Source organism: Neolamprologus brichardi, chromosome 7, assembly GCF_056152115.1.
Source record: "Neolamprologus brichardi isolate AB-2024 chromosome 7, ASM5615211v1, whole genome shotgun sequence".
Lineage (NCBI taxonomy): Eukaryota > Metazoa > Chordata > Actinopteri > Cichliformes > Cichlidae > Neolamprologus > Neolamprologus brichardi.
The window spans coordinates 22437984-22452628 of record NC_142110.1 but is presented as its reverse complement, the minus strand read 5'-3'; the positions used below and the strand labels follow the sequence as shown (position 1 = coordinate 22452628).

Below are 14645 nucleotides of genomic sequence, written 5' to 3'. Positions count from 1 at the left end.
CGTGCCATTTTACATTTTAAGGTAAGAGCCTTACAATACTAAAAGGCAAGATTGTCATCTGGTACTCAAGATGATGATGAGGATGTATCCGTCCTCGACAGGTGGCAGACAAAGTGATTTGCTCTTGAAAACTCTCAGTGAGGTCAATCATGTCTCAAATGCAGTACAGTAAATCAAAAACAGGTAGAGAGACTCTGAGTTATGTGTCAGTTTGACCTCAGATTATTATCTCTAAAAAGCCTCGGCTGGTGTGATGGATGGTGCATCCAATCCAAGCAATTAGCAGTGCAGAAGGTTTATGAACAATTCTCTTAACTGACACTGAATCTGTGAGATTGGCATGTTTACTACATCAGCCAACAACACCCAATGTGCCTGTGGAAGCCTCCCCCCTCCCGCACACACACATAAACAGGAGGGGTGATAATTTTCTCTGTTGTTGTTTTGATGTAAAATTCTCTAATGAAAAACATTCAATGTCAGATGTTAAAAGGCCAAGCATCATCTAGTGATTGACATCTGGGAGCGGCCACTCGTGAGAGGTTAAAGTCCTAAAAGGGACAGTACGTCCTCGACGTGATCCCGCCCACTCTGAGCCAGAAAAGTAAAACAGCTGCCCCTCTTTTTTTTTCCTTGAGAAGTCGTTTAGTATATTTATTCCGAAATGTAATTACAGGCTGCTGAATGGGAGGCGGCGCCCCATTTGCACACATGTCATATTTCATTAAAGGCAGATTTCTCGGGTTTGTCTGTAGGGCATTATCCTATCAAGTCTCAACAGCCAAATGACTGGCTGATATTGGAATCTGTCTTTCTCTTCGCGCTCTCCACTTTGCTTGTTTCCTTTGTAAAGCTGTGAAAGGTGGAATGTGTTGTGATGGGAGGTGTGGACTTGTCCAAACAGAGCCTGTCATATGCCAACCTACAGTAACGTGTCGGCAAACAGTGAAAACAAAGAGCAGCTCACCTAAACGCTTCTCTGCGTAGGCTCTCGCTTTCTTTCTCTGTCACACAATGTTTTTGTTTTTTTTGAAATCGCCGTCTGGCACCCTAAGAGACGCTTTTGCTACAACTTTTGAAGGTGCAGTCAAAAGACATACAGATACACCTACGCGCGTTTTGTTAGGGACATTTTGTTTTTCCTTTACAAGTTGGGTCTCCTTTGTGGCCATTATGTCAGTTATGATAACATTTTTACAATGTGGCTTTGGAAAAAAGAAAAGCTTTGGAATTCGAGGAATTACAGCAAAAAATTACTAACTTATTACTGGAAAATTATTAAATATCAGGGGTTTTGTGTCGGATATTGTACACTTTCATAGGTTTTGGACCTTCACATTCAATAGATCAAACAGTTTAAGAGGAAGGCATTCACAAGAAGACAAGGGTTTGTGTTAAGTCCTGTTGGCTTTCTAACCTCTGTAATTTGAAGTGTATCCGTGGGTTAATGGGTTAATGTAACCTGGTAAAGTTGAACATTTGTATTCATTTAGATGTGCTGTTCGCCCTGTTGGACTAATTTTCTGTTATTTTTAATAATGATAACCTCAAATTTCAGTATTTAGTTGAATGAATAAAATAATATAATACCTGAAAGGAATCAAAAAAAGGAATTACAGAATATTAAAATTGAACTGTTGACAGTTTAAAGCCCTGCCAATCATATACATATTTTGTATTTATTTATGTATGTCTTTATTTATTGATTGATATTTTTCGTTTCCAATGTTTTTTTAAAAAATGGGGTGGCACGGGAGGGGGGGGGCAAGACACATCTCTTTAATGTTCCAGCTGTGGATCATTTTAATTAATTATATATTGCTTACTACAAAGTGCATTGAGTATGTGGAAATACTTAAGTACATTAGAGTACTTGAGTAAGTGTTCTGGGGCCCTGGTGAAACTCCACCCCCACCCCCCTTCTACATGCACCCCTGCATAAACACACAGGAATGAACTATGTGTGATTCATATCACCAAACCCCATACATTATCCTGCACATAGACCAACACATGTACACTATTAACGTCTTTTTCTTCTTTCTTTTTACCCAACTACGTCTCATTGTACAGCCCCAAATCCAACACATCCAAGGACCCTCCTTACCTGCTCCTGCTGCTGCCTGGCCAGCTCCATCTGTTGTCTCTGCTTCTCCAGCTGCGAGGCGGCCATCTTTTTTTGCTCATCATGGGCGGCAAGAAGCTGCTCCCTCAGGCTGATCAGCTGACCGATCATGGTGGAAAGCTGGCGCTCCTTCTCTTCCAGCGACTCTGGCGTACCTGGGCAGGAAATTAGCAAGAGTAGCAATTCAAAGTTGATAACACTGCAAACTGGCTGGATGTTCATAAGAGGTGTTCAGATCCTGCTCAGCTGAGGCAGAAAAATTAATACAAAATCTCAAGTGATCAGTTAATATAAAAAAGACAGGGGGGAATTTTAACGAGTACAAAACAACTCATGAAGGTCATGACAATGTTTCATGTAGTTCTAACCAAAGAGCCATGACTGAAAATAAGTTTTCTTCTCTGGCTGAAAGCACCTTGAACATTTTTCATTTATACAAAATGTATTCCACACCAAAGCATAGCCTACCCTCAATCACTCAGCCGTTGTTTGGCTAACACAAGCCCTTTACAAACTCTCATTCCTAAAACTCCTGCAAATTAGCAGGCTTGCAGTTACATCTTACTACTTATTATCTTCTGTCTTGTCACTGCATGCCACCACTTAGCATCTGCTCCTGAGAACAATTAAATCACTTTGACTTAACCTTTTTAAAATAAGTAGCTGTTACAGCCCTTTGTCGGGTTTATGAGTTTGATACTCATGGGGGTTTTTTGGGCCTACTCCAATGAGAATGCTTTTTGTTTTCCACATTCCTCTTTTTTTAAACAAATTTTTCACTGGCATTTCCTCATGTGTTTTATTTTCCAAATCCTGATAAGTTATGTAAAAAAAATAACATTGATCAACTGACCTACTGTCTGTTAACCAGTATATTGGATGCTATAACTGCTTCTTTTTTTTTTCTTTATAACTGCTGACATATTTTAAACCTTTTTCCAAACTTTGGAACACCCTGTCCTCCACTTCAAAGTTTGTCTGACTTTCAACTCTACTTTTAACCTACTGCTCATGACACCAAGCTCTCATGCGGTTCCCAGTGTTTCACAGTACCTCAAAAACTAGCAAGAGTTTCTCAAGGAGCAACACAAAACAATCCCTCTCAGACATCCCATTAATAACATCTTTGGGGTGACATTAATAGAAAAAAGGATGGGTACATACAATTTGTCTTTAGTTGGTTGGGCTCTATTTGTTGGGAGTTGCCACAAGCACAAAGAGTGCTTAAACCATCTCCAGGAATTAGTTTTTATGGAAGAGACAGACTTCTTGAAGATTTAATTAGGGAAAAGCAGGCAAATTTGACTTCACTCTAGGAAGTAACAGGAAGTAACTAGAGTGAAGCGTAAACTAAAGCACAACCACACTGAAGTATATCTTGTTTATATCTTGTTTAGAAGTTCTTGGTCTTGTGTGTGTGTGTGTGTGTGTGTGTGTGTGTGTGTGTGTGTGTGTAGGTGTGTGTGTGTGTGTGTGTGTGTGTGTGTGTGTGTGTGTGTGTGTGTGTGTGTGTGTGTGTGTGTAAGGTCTTGCCCTGGGGCCATGTAGGGATATTGCAGGGTGGCCCCAACACTACCTGCATACTAACAGAGTCTTCATTGTAGTCCTGTCAGGCCCCTATTGTACCACAGAGTGCCCCCCCAACACACACACACACACACACACAGAAATTACCCCTCAGCACCCCTGTATCAAAGGCAACATTCTCCTCTTCTTGTCTCTTTTCTTCATGCTTTCATTCTGTCTATTTTTTCTATTTTTTCGGGTTTCCCCCAAAAGACCTTCCCATCAGTTACTCCGCTTCCAAGTCCTGATCCTCCCTATGGTGTATTCTCGCCACTCATCATTTTCCTCTTGTTTCTTTTTATTGTTTTCTTTTCCCACCTTTTTTTCTGTCTTCTCCTCTTACGTTATCACACCTCCTCCTATCATCAGCTCCACCCTCCTTTTATTCCCTCTTCTCTTTTTCCAACTCTCTTGTTGCATCCTGCTCCTTACTCGCCAGCTTCCTAATTCTTATTCTCCTCCCCTCTTTTCTCATCAGATCCCCGACTTTTTTTCCTCTCTTTATCTCATTCCTCACAGCATTTCTGTTGTTGTCACCACTTTTCTCCACCTTTCTTTAAAGTTTATTTTTCCCTTTTCACCCTTCACCAAGAATCTCTGGCGATTCAGTCTGGCAACACTGATAGGTACTTTATAATCTTGTCATGTCTTCAAACTTACACACTTAACACAGATTCCTTCCTATTCCCTGGCATTCTTTACAGTCAAGTACAGCTTATTGTGTAACAGCAACAACTGCGATTACAGCTCCATGATTCATGTGGATTATGGGTTCTGCATTCCACACGCAATGCCTTGCGTTCCTCCAACACTTCTGGCACCGATAATCATCTCAGATGTTTCCGTTTTCCATCCGTCAGGATTATTCCTGACACCTGCCGAGGAGTCCAGCCAAAACAGAAAGCCATTAACTGTTTTCTCACTATGTTTAGATGATTGGGATGATGTGTTGATGAACCAGAACTCTCTTACTTCTGTATGAGGTGTCTGTTAATCGCTTACGTGATGTTTTCATTCACTGGAATCGCATCCCAAGCTTCAAGATTTCATCTGATTATCATATGATGTTTCATTACATCACAATAAATATGAAGGCACTGTTACATCAGAACATGCACAAATAACTATTCAGCTGAATAAAATTGTTTATATTTGCATTGTTTAATTTTTTTTCTTTTATTATTATACATTCAGTAATATAACGGCTGTCTGTGAATCCCCAAACCATATGACACAGTTATGTCTCAGGCCACTTTCTTTGTAAACACACAAATGCACCAACAAACACATTTGAACACAAAAGCCACACATAAAAATACACACAAACCATCACCCACTCACAGGCTCACACCTCTGACTAACATATTGATGTCTCTGACTGTGCTGAGCTTCTGCCAAACCATCTTGTTTTACCACGGGATCTATGTGCTAGACTCCCAACGTTGCTCTCTACAAGACTAAACAGTCTCCTCAAACTTACACCACAACAAACATTCTGACTCTTGACCCCAAGACAAACACAGTCACTCCATGTTGTCCAGAGACACGCTTGTGCTCTCTGCAAGCCAACGGCGTGTAAAGATCTCACATCCAGTCTGCCAAATTTTAAGGTTTATTGTAGACAAACAGCCCGCTTCTCCAGACAGGCGGTTGCATATGAATATATATATATATATATATATAAAAAAAGAACAAAATTGCAATGTGAGAAAGATGCCTTATTTAACTGACTGTTGAATTTGAGTGTGATTATTGCTGCCAGATGTGCCTGCTCATGCATCTGACAGTAGAATCAGACACTTTCCATCCATCTGTTAATATGAGCTCTCTGACTTTGCAGGGAAAAAAAACATGGAAATGTCAAAACCAGGAATTCTAAGAATACCCAAATGTCAAAAAATAGAGACGAGGTAAAGCTGGAAAAGAAAAAAAAAGATGAAAATGTCCACATACATATCCCCATTGCAAACAGCTAATTCATCATCTGAAACTTTGGTGACACTGCTGAGCTGAGAGGTGTCCAGGTTTTATTCTTTTTCCATTGCAGTTATTTTCTAGCCAGCATCTTCTTAATTTGTTGTAGTGTAGTCTCATGAAGGTTAAGAATATATAAAAGAAATAAAATCATTCTTCTCATTTTAATTTATCATGTTTCGATAATAGTCTAAATGCATAACTGCTGTATTCAAGGCAACGACAATTACAGGAGAAAATCTTTTTTTAAAAATCCTTCAAAATAAATTGTTACAGTTTTATAATTTTGCACAAGATTCGCTAGCATCATCTGACAGAATTGCACAGCTCTGCTTGATCCATTCATCTTTTTTCTCTTTTTCTATTAAAAACTAATTAAAAGCAAAGCTATAGGTTGTAAATGGGGAAAAATACCAGTGAACTGCTGCCCTCTGTGACTAAAACAACATTTTTTGTGACAGGAAGAAGAATAAGAGAGTGGAGAAGAGTAGTATTTAAAGCTTAGTGCTAGAATATTATTAAGGAGGATATCAGGACATGGTAATGAAGAGCAACTACGAGCAAATAATTAGACGAAATGTCACGCACCTCCTTCTAGAGCTTCATAGTGTTTATATATTAATCCTGGGCACATTCCCAGTTGTTTTGCTGTGAGTCATGGTGTAGTGTAGCTAAAAAATGTTTACTCACACATAAACATAAATGTATTGTACACAGGCAAACTGAAGCCATACCTGACCGGTAATGAACATTCCAGTAAATAAAAGGAGGTCAATGAGCTTTTTTTACCCTAAAAATAACTGCGACTGAACAAATAGGTCCAGGTCGCTGTGTGAGGAGACACAGAGCAACAGTTGTGTTTGCGTATTTAGGTCAGCCAGACCAGGCTTCTTTTCAACCATCGAGAAATAAAACGCTTGAATTCAGCGAGAGTATTTTCTTTAGTGAGGACACAGCTGGATGAACAGAGACATCTGTGTGCCGTGTTTGTGTGATCATTTGTGTGCGTGCGTGCTGGTACATGCTATATTTATTGGTGTCTTTAACTAACACATAAGAATTGAGTCCAACTTTGTGGATTAGACAAGCATACTCTTGTCTTGTCTCCGCTGAAGTGCTATCAAATATTTAAAGAGATGGTAAAGGAGGGTTTCTATCACAGAAATGACAGAAATAACTTTTTAAAGTCACCAAAACTGAATTGCATGAAACACAGATCCATAAAGCTTTGATTTGTCATTATAAGATTAACTTGTATTTTTCAAACATAGAGCATCCTGTAAATTGTTAACCTTTATTGGGTGGGATTACTGTTGGCCATCAATATCATGACAATAGATTGCACGCTAGTGTCTTTCTTCCCCAGGAAAACATATTTGTATGTTGTGTCTGCTCCAACAAACAAACTAAAAAAAGAAAAAAGTTTAATCCAAATCTATCAAATAGGTGTAAAGTAGTGATATAAAGCACTGTGCTTTTAAAAAAGAGTAAGTTTATTGAGGAACACACAAGCACTTTAATTGAGGCTACTGAATGATCAGTTAAATGCTATTTAACTGTTATTCTTCAAGTTACAAGAAACTTTGTCTAATCATCAAAAGTGTAATAATGCTGTCATGACTCCAGGTGGATATCAGATATATACTTATTTAAAGCAAATGTAACGTTCTGCTAGTTCACGCAGTATTAGACAATTAGCATATTTGCATACGTCTTTATCTTAATAATAATATTTCCTCCTCTGTGTCATAAATAAATTCCATCTGAATGCTGCTTTTCATGCAGAAATATAGTCACTTTCAAAGAGGCCGAGATGCTTCTGCATATCCTTTACCAAAAAAAGTGGTACGTTTAATAGATTAAGACACATGTGACAGGCACTAAATCTGCAAAGCACATCAAAACAAGTGGAGCATGAGAGGCTTAAATCTGAGCAGGAACGTGCCCTTGAAAATACTTTTTTGTACCTTTTGTAGCTGTCAAAAATGTTTAAATTTAATTAAAATGAACTGATTTATTCATTTTTTATTCCTAATTTAAGTTTTCTATCCTGTGTGTCTCCTCACACAATGACCTGAACCTATTTGATATGGCAACAATGGGACTGATAGTAATACCAATAAAAAAAGTAAGTAACAAATATTTATATAAAGGTTGATTAAGAAAGGTGAAAAGAATCGCTAAATGCTGATTGGCCTTGGACTTGGACTTTGGTTTGAGATTAAAAAAATTGGAAAATCTGTGCAGACAAGAGTGCGTATGTAACTTTAAATTAACAACCTTTTTATATAAGAAAGATAAAAGCATTTGAGGGAAGCAGAGCACGACTTTTGGCTTCTTCTTATAATTTCTCATTTTAAGCAATCAAAGAGGACAGCTGTTTTTGTCTTCATGTAAAAAATGTGCCACACTATAGCAACTACACTGTGATTGAATTGAATGTCTCATTTTAATATTTCACAGTGAAAACAGAAAGAATCCAAAGATAAAGATCATTTCTACTGATGGAAATTACCTTCACTTCATTCTTACTTGAATTTCATCTTACTTGTTTCTTCTAGTTTGAATAACTTTACTGTATCCCTGCACTTATCTGGCACAAGAGCACTCTCAATGAGTTGTGTAACCTATGCTAAATTATTACTATGCAAAGGGTGATTAAGGGTGTTTATTTTATCTGAATAAGTAGGGTGCTTGTGTAGATGGAGGTAGTCAGTATGACGACAGAGAAAAAGCGTCTGATATGTGTCCTACAATAAAAGTCAATGTCTGCGCTGTTCTGCTGAAGAAGGTTCTCTGTAGTCCCCTTTTTCCACTTTCCACAGAGGAAATACTTGCCGTTTCAGCCGGAGACGATCACAAACGGTTCCTCTCACTGAAGGCAGCTCGACTGCTCTGCCGTTAACAACTTGTGTTACGGCACACAAACAGAAAATGCTGTAGCCCTCGAGACAGAAAGCATTTCCCTGTCTTAATATATCAGTCATTTGTTTTTCTACCTCATTCTATTTTTATTATTTAACTACCATAAGCACATTTTAGAAATTTAAGAAAGCAATTTTTCTTCTTATGTGTGAGTAGTTTAGTCAGACGCGGTCACATACACACACACACACACACACACACACACACAAACTACACAGTTCTGTAAATTCAAGACTCTCATTGTTTTTTATTGTTCTATTACTTGTTGTACTAACCGGTCAGCCTCACTGCCTGCGATCGAGGCTCTACACGGCTCTAATATATTACAGGCCTCGTTCTTACGACAGCTCAAAATATGCATGAACTTTACAAAGTCAGGAGATGTAAAACATGCCGGGGGAGATAATTGTAAAAGTAGAAAACCATCAATAATATCGGATCTGCATTTCAGCGTTGAGAACAAGCACTATTTTTCTAAGTGGCTTTGACTTCATTCAACACCAGAGCAGGTTGAGAAATCATTTGTCTCTGTGTGATTTATGCCTTCAAAAATGCTATTTGCTGATGTGGACTAAAAAAAAAAAATAGGACCATGTGCAACCTCTCCTCTCATACACACCCTTTAATCAAAGGTACAATTTGGAGTACTTAGTGCCACCCTTACTGCTCGACAGGTAAGCCTGGCTACCATTTACTGTGCTGCTTTCATATGCAGAAACATGCAGCAAGTATACACACAGAGCAGAGAATTGCAGCGTATCTAACCGTTTCTTACCCTTGAATTTAGCGTTGCACAACAGTGTCTTTTCTGCGCACGTACCATTAGCTTTTATTTATAACACTCTTCATATTTGGGTGAACCAAAATGAAAAATGAGAGATTCCGCAGATGCTGCAGGTTTTGAAAAAGGCACTACTTATTGTGTGTGTGTGTGTGTGTGTGTGTGTGTGTGTGTGTGTGTGTGTGTGTGTGTGTATAAAGAGCATTAAGGCATGGGACTACAAATGTGACTATTTCATTTTAATCATGTTAATCATGTTTCATGTTAATCATCATGTTATGTTTAATCATGTGTGTGTGTGTGTGTGTGTGTGGAGGGGGGGTGGGGGGTGGGGGGACGACACGCTTGCTGTCTTTCTCTTGTTTTGCCAATTGTGGCAAAGGGCACAGTTAAAGCAGGAACAGTATTTATCAGCATACACTTAGCATCTCCCTGAAAGAGAATGTAGATATAGTAGTAGCTGCTATCTTTCTCACTCTTACCTTTAACCTCCCCCAAGAGTTCAGTGGCGTTCAAGCGATCCACGCGCTCCTTCCAGTCTTTAGAGAGGAGTCTTTCCATGCAAGAGGGTTCTACAAAAACAAACAAACAAACAAAACAATTAGTTTCCTTTTATCAAGTCTGTTTCAATTTGTAACTTTCAGACAATAGCATCATATTTAAAATGAAATATGCATTTTACAACAGTCCACCTGTTCAGATACTAATGCTGAGGTCTCACAGGAGGCCTGACTGTCGCCCATAAACATAAAACTGGGGAAGTAGTAGAAAGAGGAGAAAATTGAGTGATGATAATAAAAAATATGAAAAGGACAAGACACAAGAAAAAAAACTAAAAAAAAAACTTTTCTTCTCCCATCAAGGAGAAGAAAAAAACAATTTCCTCCTACTTTATCTAAAAAAAAAAAAAAAAAAAAAAAAAAAATGCAGCAGCTGACCAAATGAGAATGTCTGCATTGTTTAGAGATGGTTGTCTTTTTTTCTCACAATGTGTCTCATAGCCTCAGGATAATAGACATCAGAGACACGTGGTCTCATAAGATTCATAAGGTCCCATTTGTTCAACTGGAGTCCTGCTGTGAACTTTACTTCAACAATGGGAACTTTTCAATTCTTCACCAGGCAAACAGACAGATATCTGCACATGTGCAAGCGGGATTGTTTGTGTGCCTCTGTCTGTGTGTGCGACCTGCGAATGAAGAAACAGTAAAGTGTGCACATTGTCAGGCATCAGCAAATAAATGTAAGCAAGTATAACCTGTTAAGTCTTGAGGTATATTTTGTGTTGTGATCGGTCTCCACTATAAACCCTTTAAATTTAACAGTATTTGTTTCCAAATGGAGGCAAAAATATAGTTGCTATATCATCCTCTGTTTAAAGGGTACCTATGAGGATGAGAGAGCATGAAACCCAGTGCAAACACAACTTTTGTAATATTCAGAAGATGACTTTGTCAGAAAACACTGCTGACAGCTCTCAGCCCTCAGTGTACCAAATTTTTACAGCGTGTGCTAGAAACACATAAATACAAGTTGTTCTTCTGTTTCAGTCACCACCACAAACCAAAGATGACACCAGAAAAGCCTGAAATCTTAAGGATTATACCTTTAAGCATAAGCACTACATTCAGAAATACAGCACCTGCATTAATTACTCTGTATGTCCAATTTCTGCACACGTTACGACACAAATCTTTAAGGTCCTTCATTTGTGTATACACTCTTGTTTTTCTGCCGGCAGGTGTGTCATAGATGGTGTCATGGTCATGCACGGACCCATGAGGAGGCCTCAGTCACCAAGGACATCAAAAAGCGCACACACATGCACACACGCACACGCACACACTCGTACAAAAAAAGGAGACATTCCTGGGTGCAGTGTGGAAAACATGCCCCTAAGGGATTGCCTGATTTAGAATGGTTAAGTCAGACAATAGCTTATTTGTGGTGCCTTTATCCTGACAAAAGGCGCGATAGGCATTCATAAGGGCACATGGTCTATTGTGAATGGCTTAATGTTTAGTTTGTGCGTATGGGCCCATTGTGCGGTCATGAGATGCCGTCCACCGGCCGAGCACAGCTTCCTTATTAGGTCCATTAAAACCTTGCATGTTTACAGTCGGATTATGATTGTTGTAAATAAGCTGATGCAGCCGTCCTCGTCACATGGGTTCAATGTAAACAAAGAGGGGGGCGGGGGGCAATGGCACCGACATAGGGTGGCAGATATATACAGAACAAAGAAACAATTTAAAAATGACAGAAATTTCTTGGGGTGATTTCCCAAATTAGACAATAAACAGCGGGTATTTCCAGGCAGGCGGACCACATTGAAGTAAAGTAATGTAATGAACGTAGCTTCCAACCCCTCCGGACAATGGAATCCACCTGATTTTTTTTTCTGCAGATTTACTGTACAAGTGGCTCCACAGGATAAGTATGTGTGTACATTTGGTTCAAGGGGTGATATTTATGGCTGGTAAACGAGGGAGGCTGTGGGACAGAGGCAGGATGAGGGGCTTTTCTTCTAATCACAAGACCTGAAGACGCCAATGTGCACTTGTGCAGTGCGCCTTGTATCAAACAATATCAAGGAACCCAATTTATGAGAGCACTTAGTGAAGAAAATACAACCTATAACTCCAAGACACATCTGCATAAGTCAACTCTATGTGTACTCTATTGCACAATTTACACTCCTCGTACTGATAAACAGATCAGATGAGGAGACTGTGGGGGGATGAGAGCGGCGTGGTACGAAGAAAGAGGGGACGAGGAAGAGGACAAGAAGAGAGGGATGAGAGAGGAAGGAGGGAGATGTTTTACCCTAGATGGCTCTTTATCCGTCACCGCAACTGAGTCAGGGTTCAAGTGCTGTTTAGATTGGTGGGTGGATAAAAATTCCTTGCTGTCCAGAAACAGGCCTCTTTATCAAATGAAGGATAATACGGAAATTGGATGGGTTAAAAAGACGAGGGAGCGGGTGGATGTTTTGGGTGGTGAGGGAAGTAAGGTTACATTAAAAGAACGAAGGGGAAAGGTGGAAAGTAGGGCAGGCGGAGACAATGTTGAGGAGGGAATGATGAGGATGACTGTTTCAGCAATTTGGAAGAATTATAAAGACAAACTGAAGTGGGCAAAAACAAATGGGAAGGATGACATAGAAAAAGTAAGAATAAGGAAAAACTTTGTAAACAACATCAAATAGTTGCTGATGTGTTCTTGATGCTAGAAGCACTCCGAGAGCGCATACCTCCAGCAAGTCAGCTCACTCTCTGGGAGGTATTTACTTTTAAGGGTTTAACAGTATTGGATTTTGCATACACTCTTTTATTTTCTTTGTTCTTTAAACAAACATACTTTAAGACGTTTGTTGTACAGTAAAAGTGCAGCGTGCAGGCTTCTAATTTTAAGTACAAATATTTGTTATTATTATTATTTATGTGGATATAGTACATGTGCACCATGTATGTCACTGTTAGCAAAACTGCTTTAAATGTTTAGTAATAAATATAGAGTGAAAAAAGAGCACACGTTTATATTAACCGCCACCCCAAAACGTATTTAAGTTGTTATAAACTGTTAGTGTAATGTACATAACATTACATTATACTATTAATCAACTATACTCAAAAAGTATCCCTTTCACCTTCAGGTTAGTCTATTGTCCATGACAGAGAGGTCAAAGGTCACAAAACACTAGTAAGCACAAGCACAAGTTATATGTCTTTTTTTTCAATTTTTGACCAATAAATCCTTCTTGAGTTGAACTTGAAGACCTCGATATATGTTAGTCAAATTTTAATGGACCGTTAACATGACCCCGCTCTACACCCCTACACAGTTTAACCAGAATTCATTCAAAACTTTTCGAGCTACTGTGTTTAGAGACAGAACGACACACAAACAGTACCAAAAACATAACCTCCATGCTGGAAGTAATAAAAACTTACTTTCCCAAATCAAAACACTTTAGACATTCCAAATCTGGAAATTCCCTTTTTATTTGTTGTAAAATAAAAAATATTTTCAAAAAAGACTTTGTCACAAGCAGGAACAAGTATGGAGAAGAGACAGACAGGTAGGTTGAATGAGCGATAAGATCAAGTGAAACCGAGCCAGAAGGAAGGCAGTGAGGAGAAGAAGCGGCTGAAGAGACGGAGTCGTAGTAAATCAGCGCTGAGGCAGCTAGCAAGCTGGCGAGTGTTTAGGGTAAACACACTTTTATCACCTGTCCCCACGCCAACCTGCCAAGAGACAATGTTTTGGGTGTTTTACATGAGCCACAGGCAACTTACTGTGTGCTTTGCTGTGTGTGTTTTATTTAGTGTATGTGTGGGTATGTGGCAGGCAAGCATCAACAGTCCAAAAGAGCAACTGCCAAGAAATACACAGTGTGCCACAGGCTTCTACTATATGACTGTGTCACTCTCTTCTCACTCTTTCTTTTAGCCTACGTGTTTTTAAAAGTTGCTCATGAAATGAACTTTTCAGCAAAATGTTGGTAAGTAACAGATACGTATGAATAGGAGTAGAGAGCTATTTCTCTCAACCTAGAAGAATGGCTGTGTCAGAAAAACCACCACTTTTACTAAACTTTACCTTTGTGATTCATGGTTTTCTAACAAGAGAGCTCAGTGTGAAGCCGTGGAATAATCTATCCTGCCAAATCCTTCATTAGTGCAATATTTATCTTAAACATGCTTACAACAGGTGTGCAACATATTCCAATGAAGTTTGTTTTCTAACAAAAATGTTTAGGAAATATATCTTTTTTGAAAGTTTAGTTCGCTCACGTTCAGCAGATTTTAGTGTGAAAGCTTAAAAAAAAGTTCCTTTAAATTGTCCACATATATCGTCTCTTTCAGTCTCTCAAGCAAACACATTATGCTTAGTGAGAGAGCTCGGGAACTCGGAGCTCAGGAGTGTGCAGTCTAAGGCCAATGTAAAGAGAGAAAAAAGCATTAATCTGAAAAATTACTTAATGTAAAAAATAACAAAATTCAGTGTTCTTGCCGGTGCCTGGTGTTTGTGTAACACACCCACAGTTAGAAAAAGAAAAAGCAAAAAAAACATTTTGTGTCTTCACTTCACTACTGAATGTGTGTAAATGGAAGCTGACAGCTACACTTTGCACTTCCAAATTTATGCCAGTGCTATGACTTCAACTGCAGACCCCACAGGATCAGAGAGAGAGGACAAGAAAGAAAGAAAGAATTTGAAGAGACACAAAATTTAAAAAATACTGTTTATAAGAAGCAAAGAGAAAAAAAG

General features: G+C 38.9%; 1 protein-coding gene across 4 annotated transcripts in view; it reads right to left on the bottom strand.

The window, feature by feature from the left end:
• LOC102778462 (transcription factor SOX-6-like) overlaps window positions 1-14645 on the bottom strand; it is a 102196-nt gene that overhangs the window by 39902 nt on the left and 47649 nt on the right. For all 4 annotated transcript variants that reach the window (XM_087843323.1, XM_087843320.1, XM_087843321.1 and 1 more), the window contains 2 exons: window positions 9854-9943; window positions 2108-2280 (listed from right to left, as the gene is read on the bottom strand). In XM_087843323.1, the coding sequence (XP_087699449.1) occupies window positions 2108-2280; window positions 9854-9943 (263 nt within the window). The remainder of the gene's footprint in view (window positions 1-2107; window positions 2281-9853; window positions 9944-14645) is intronic.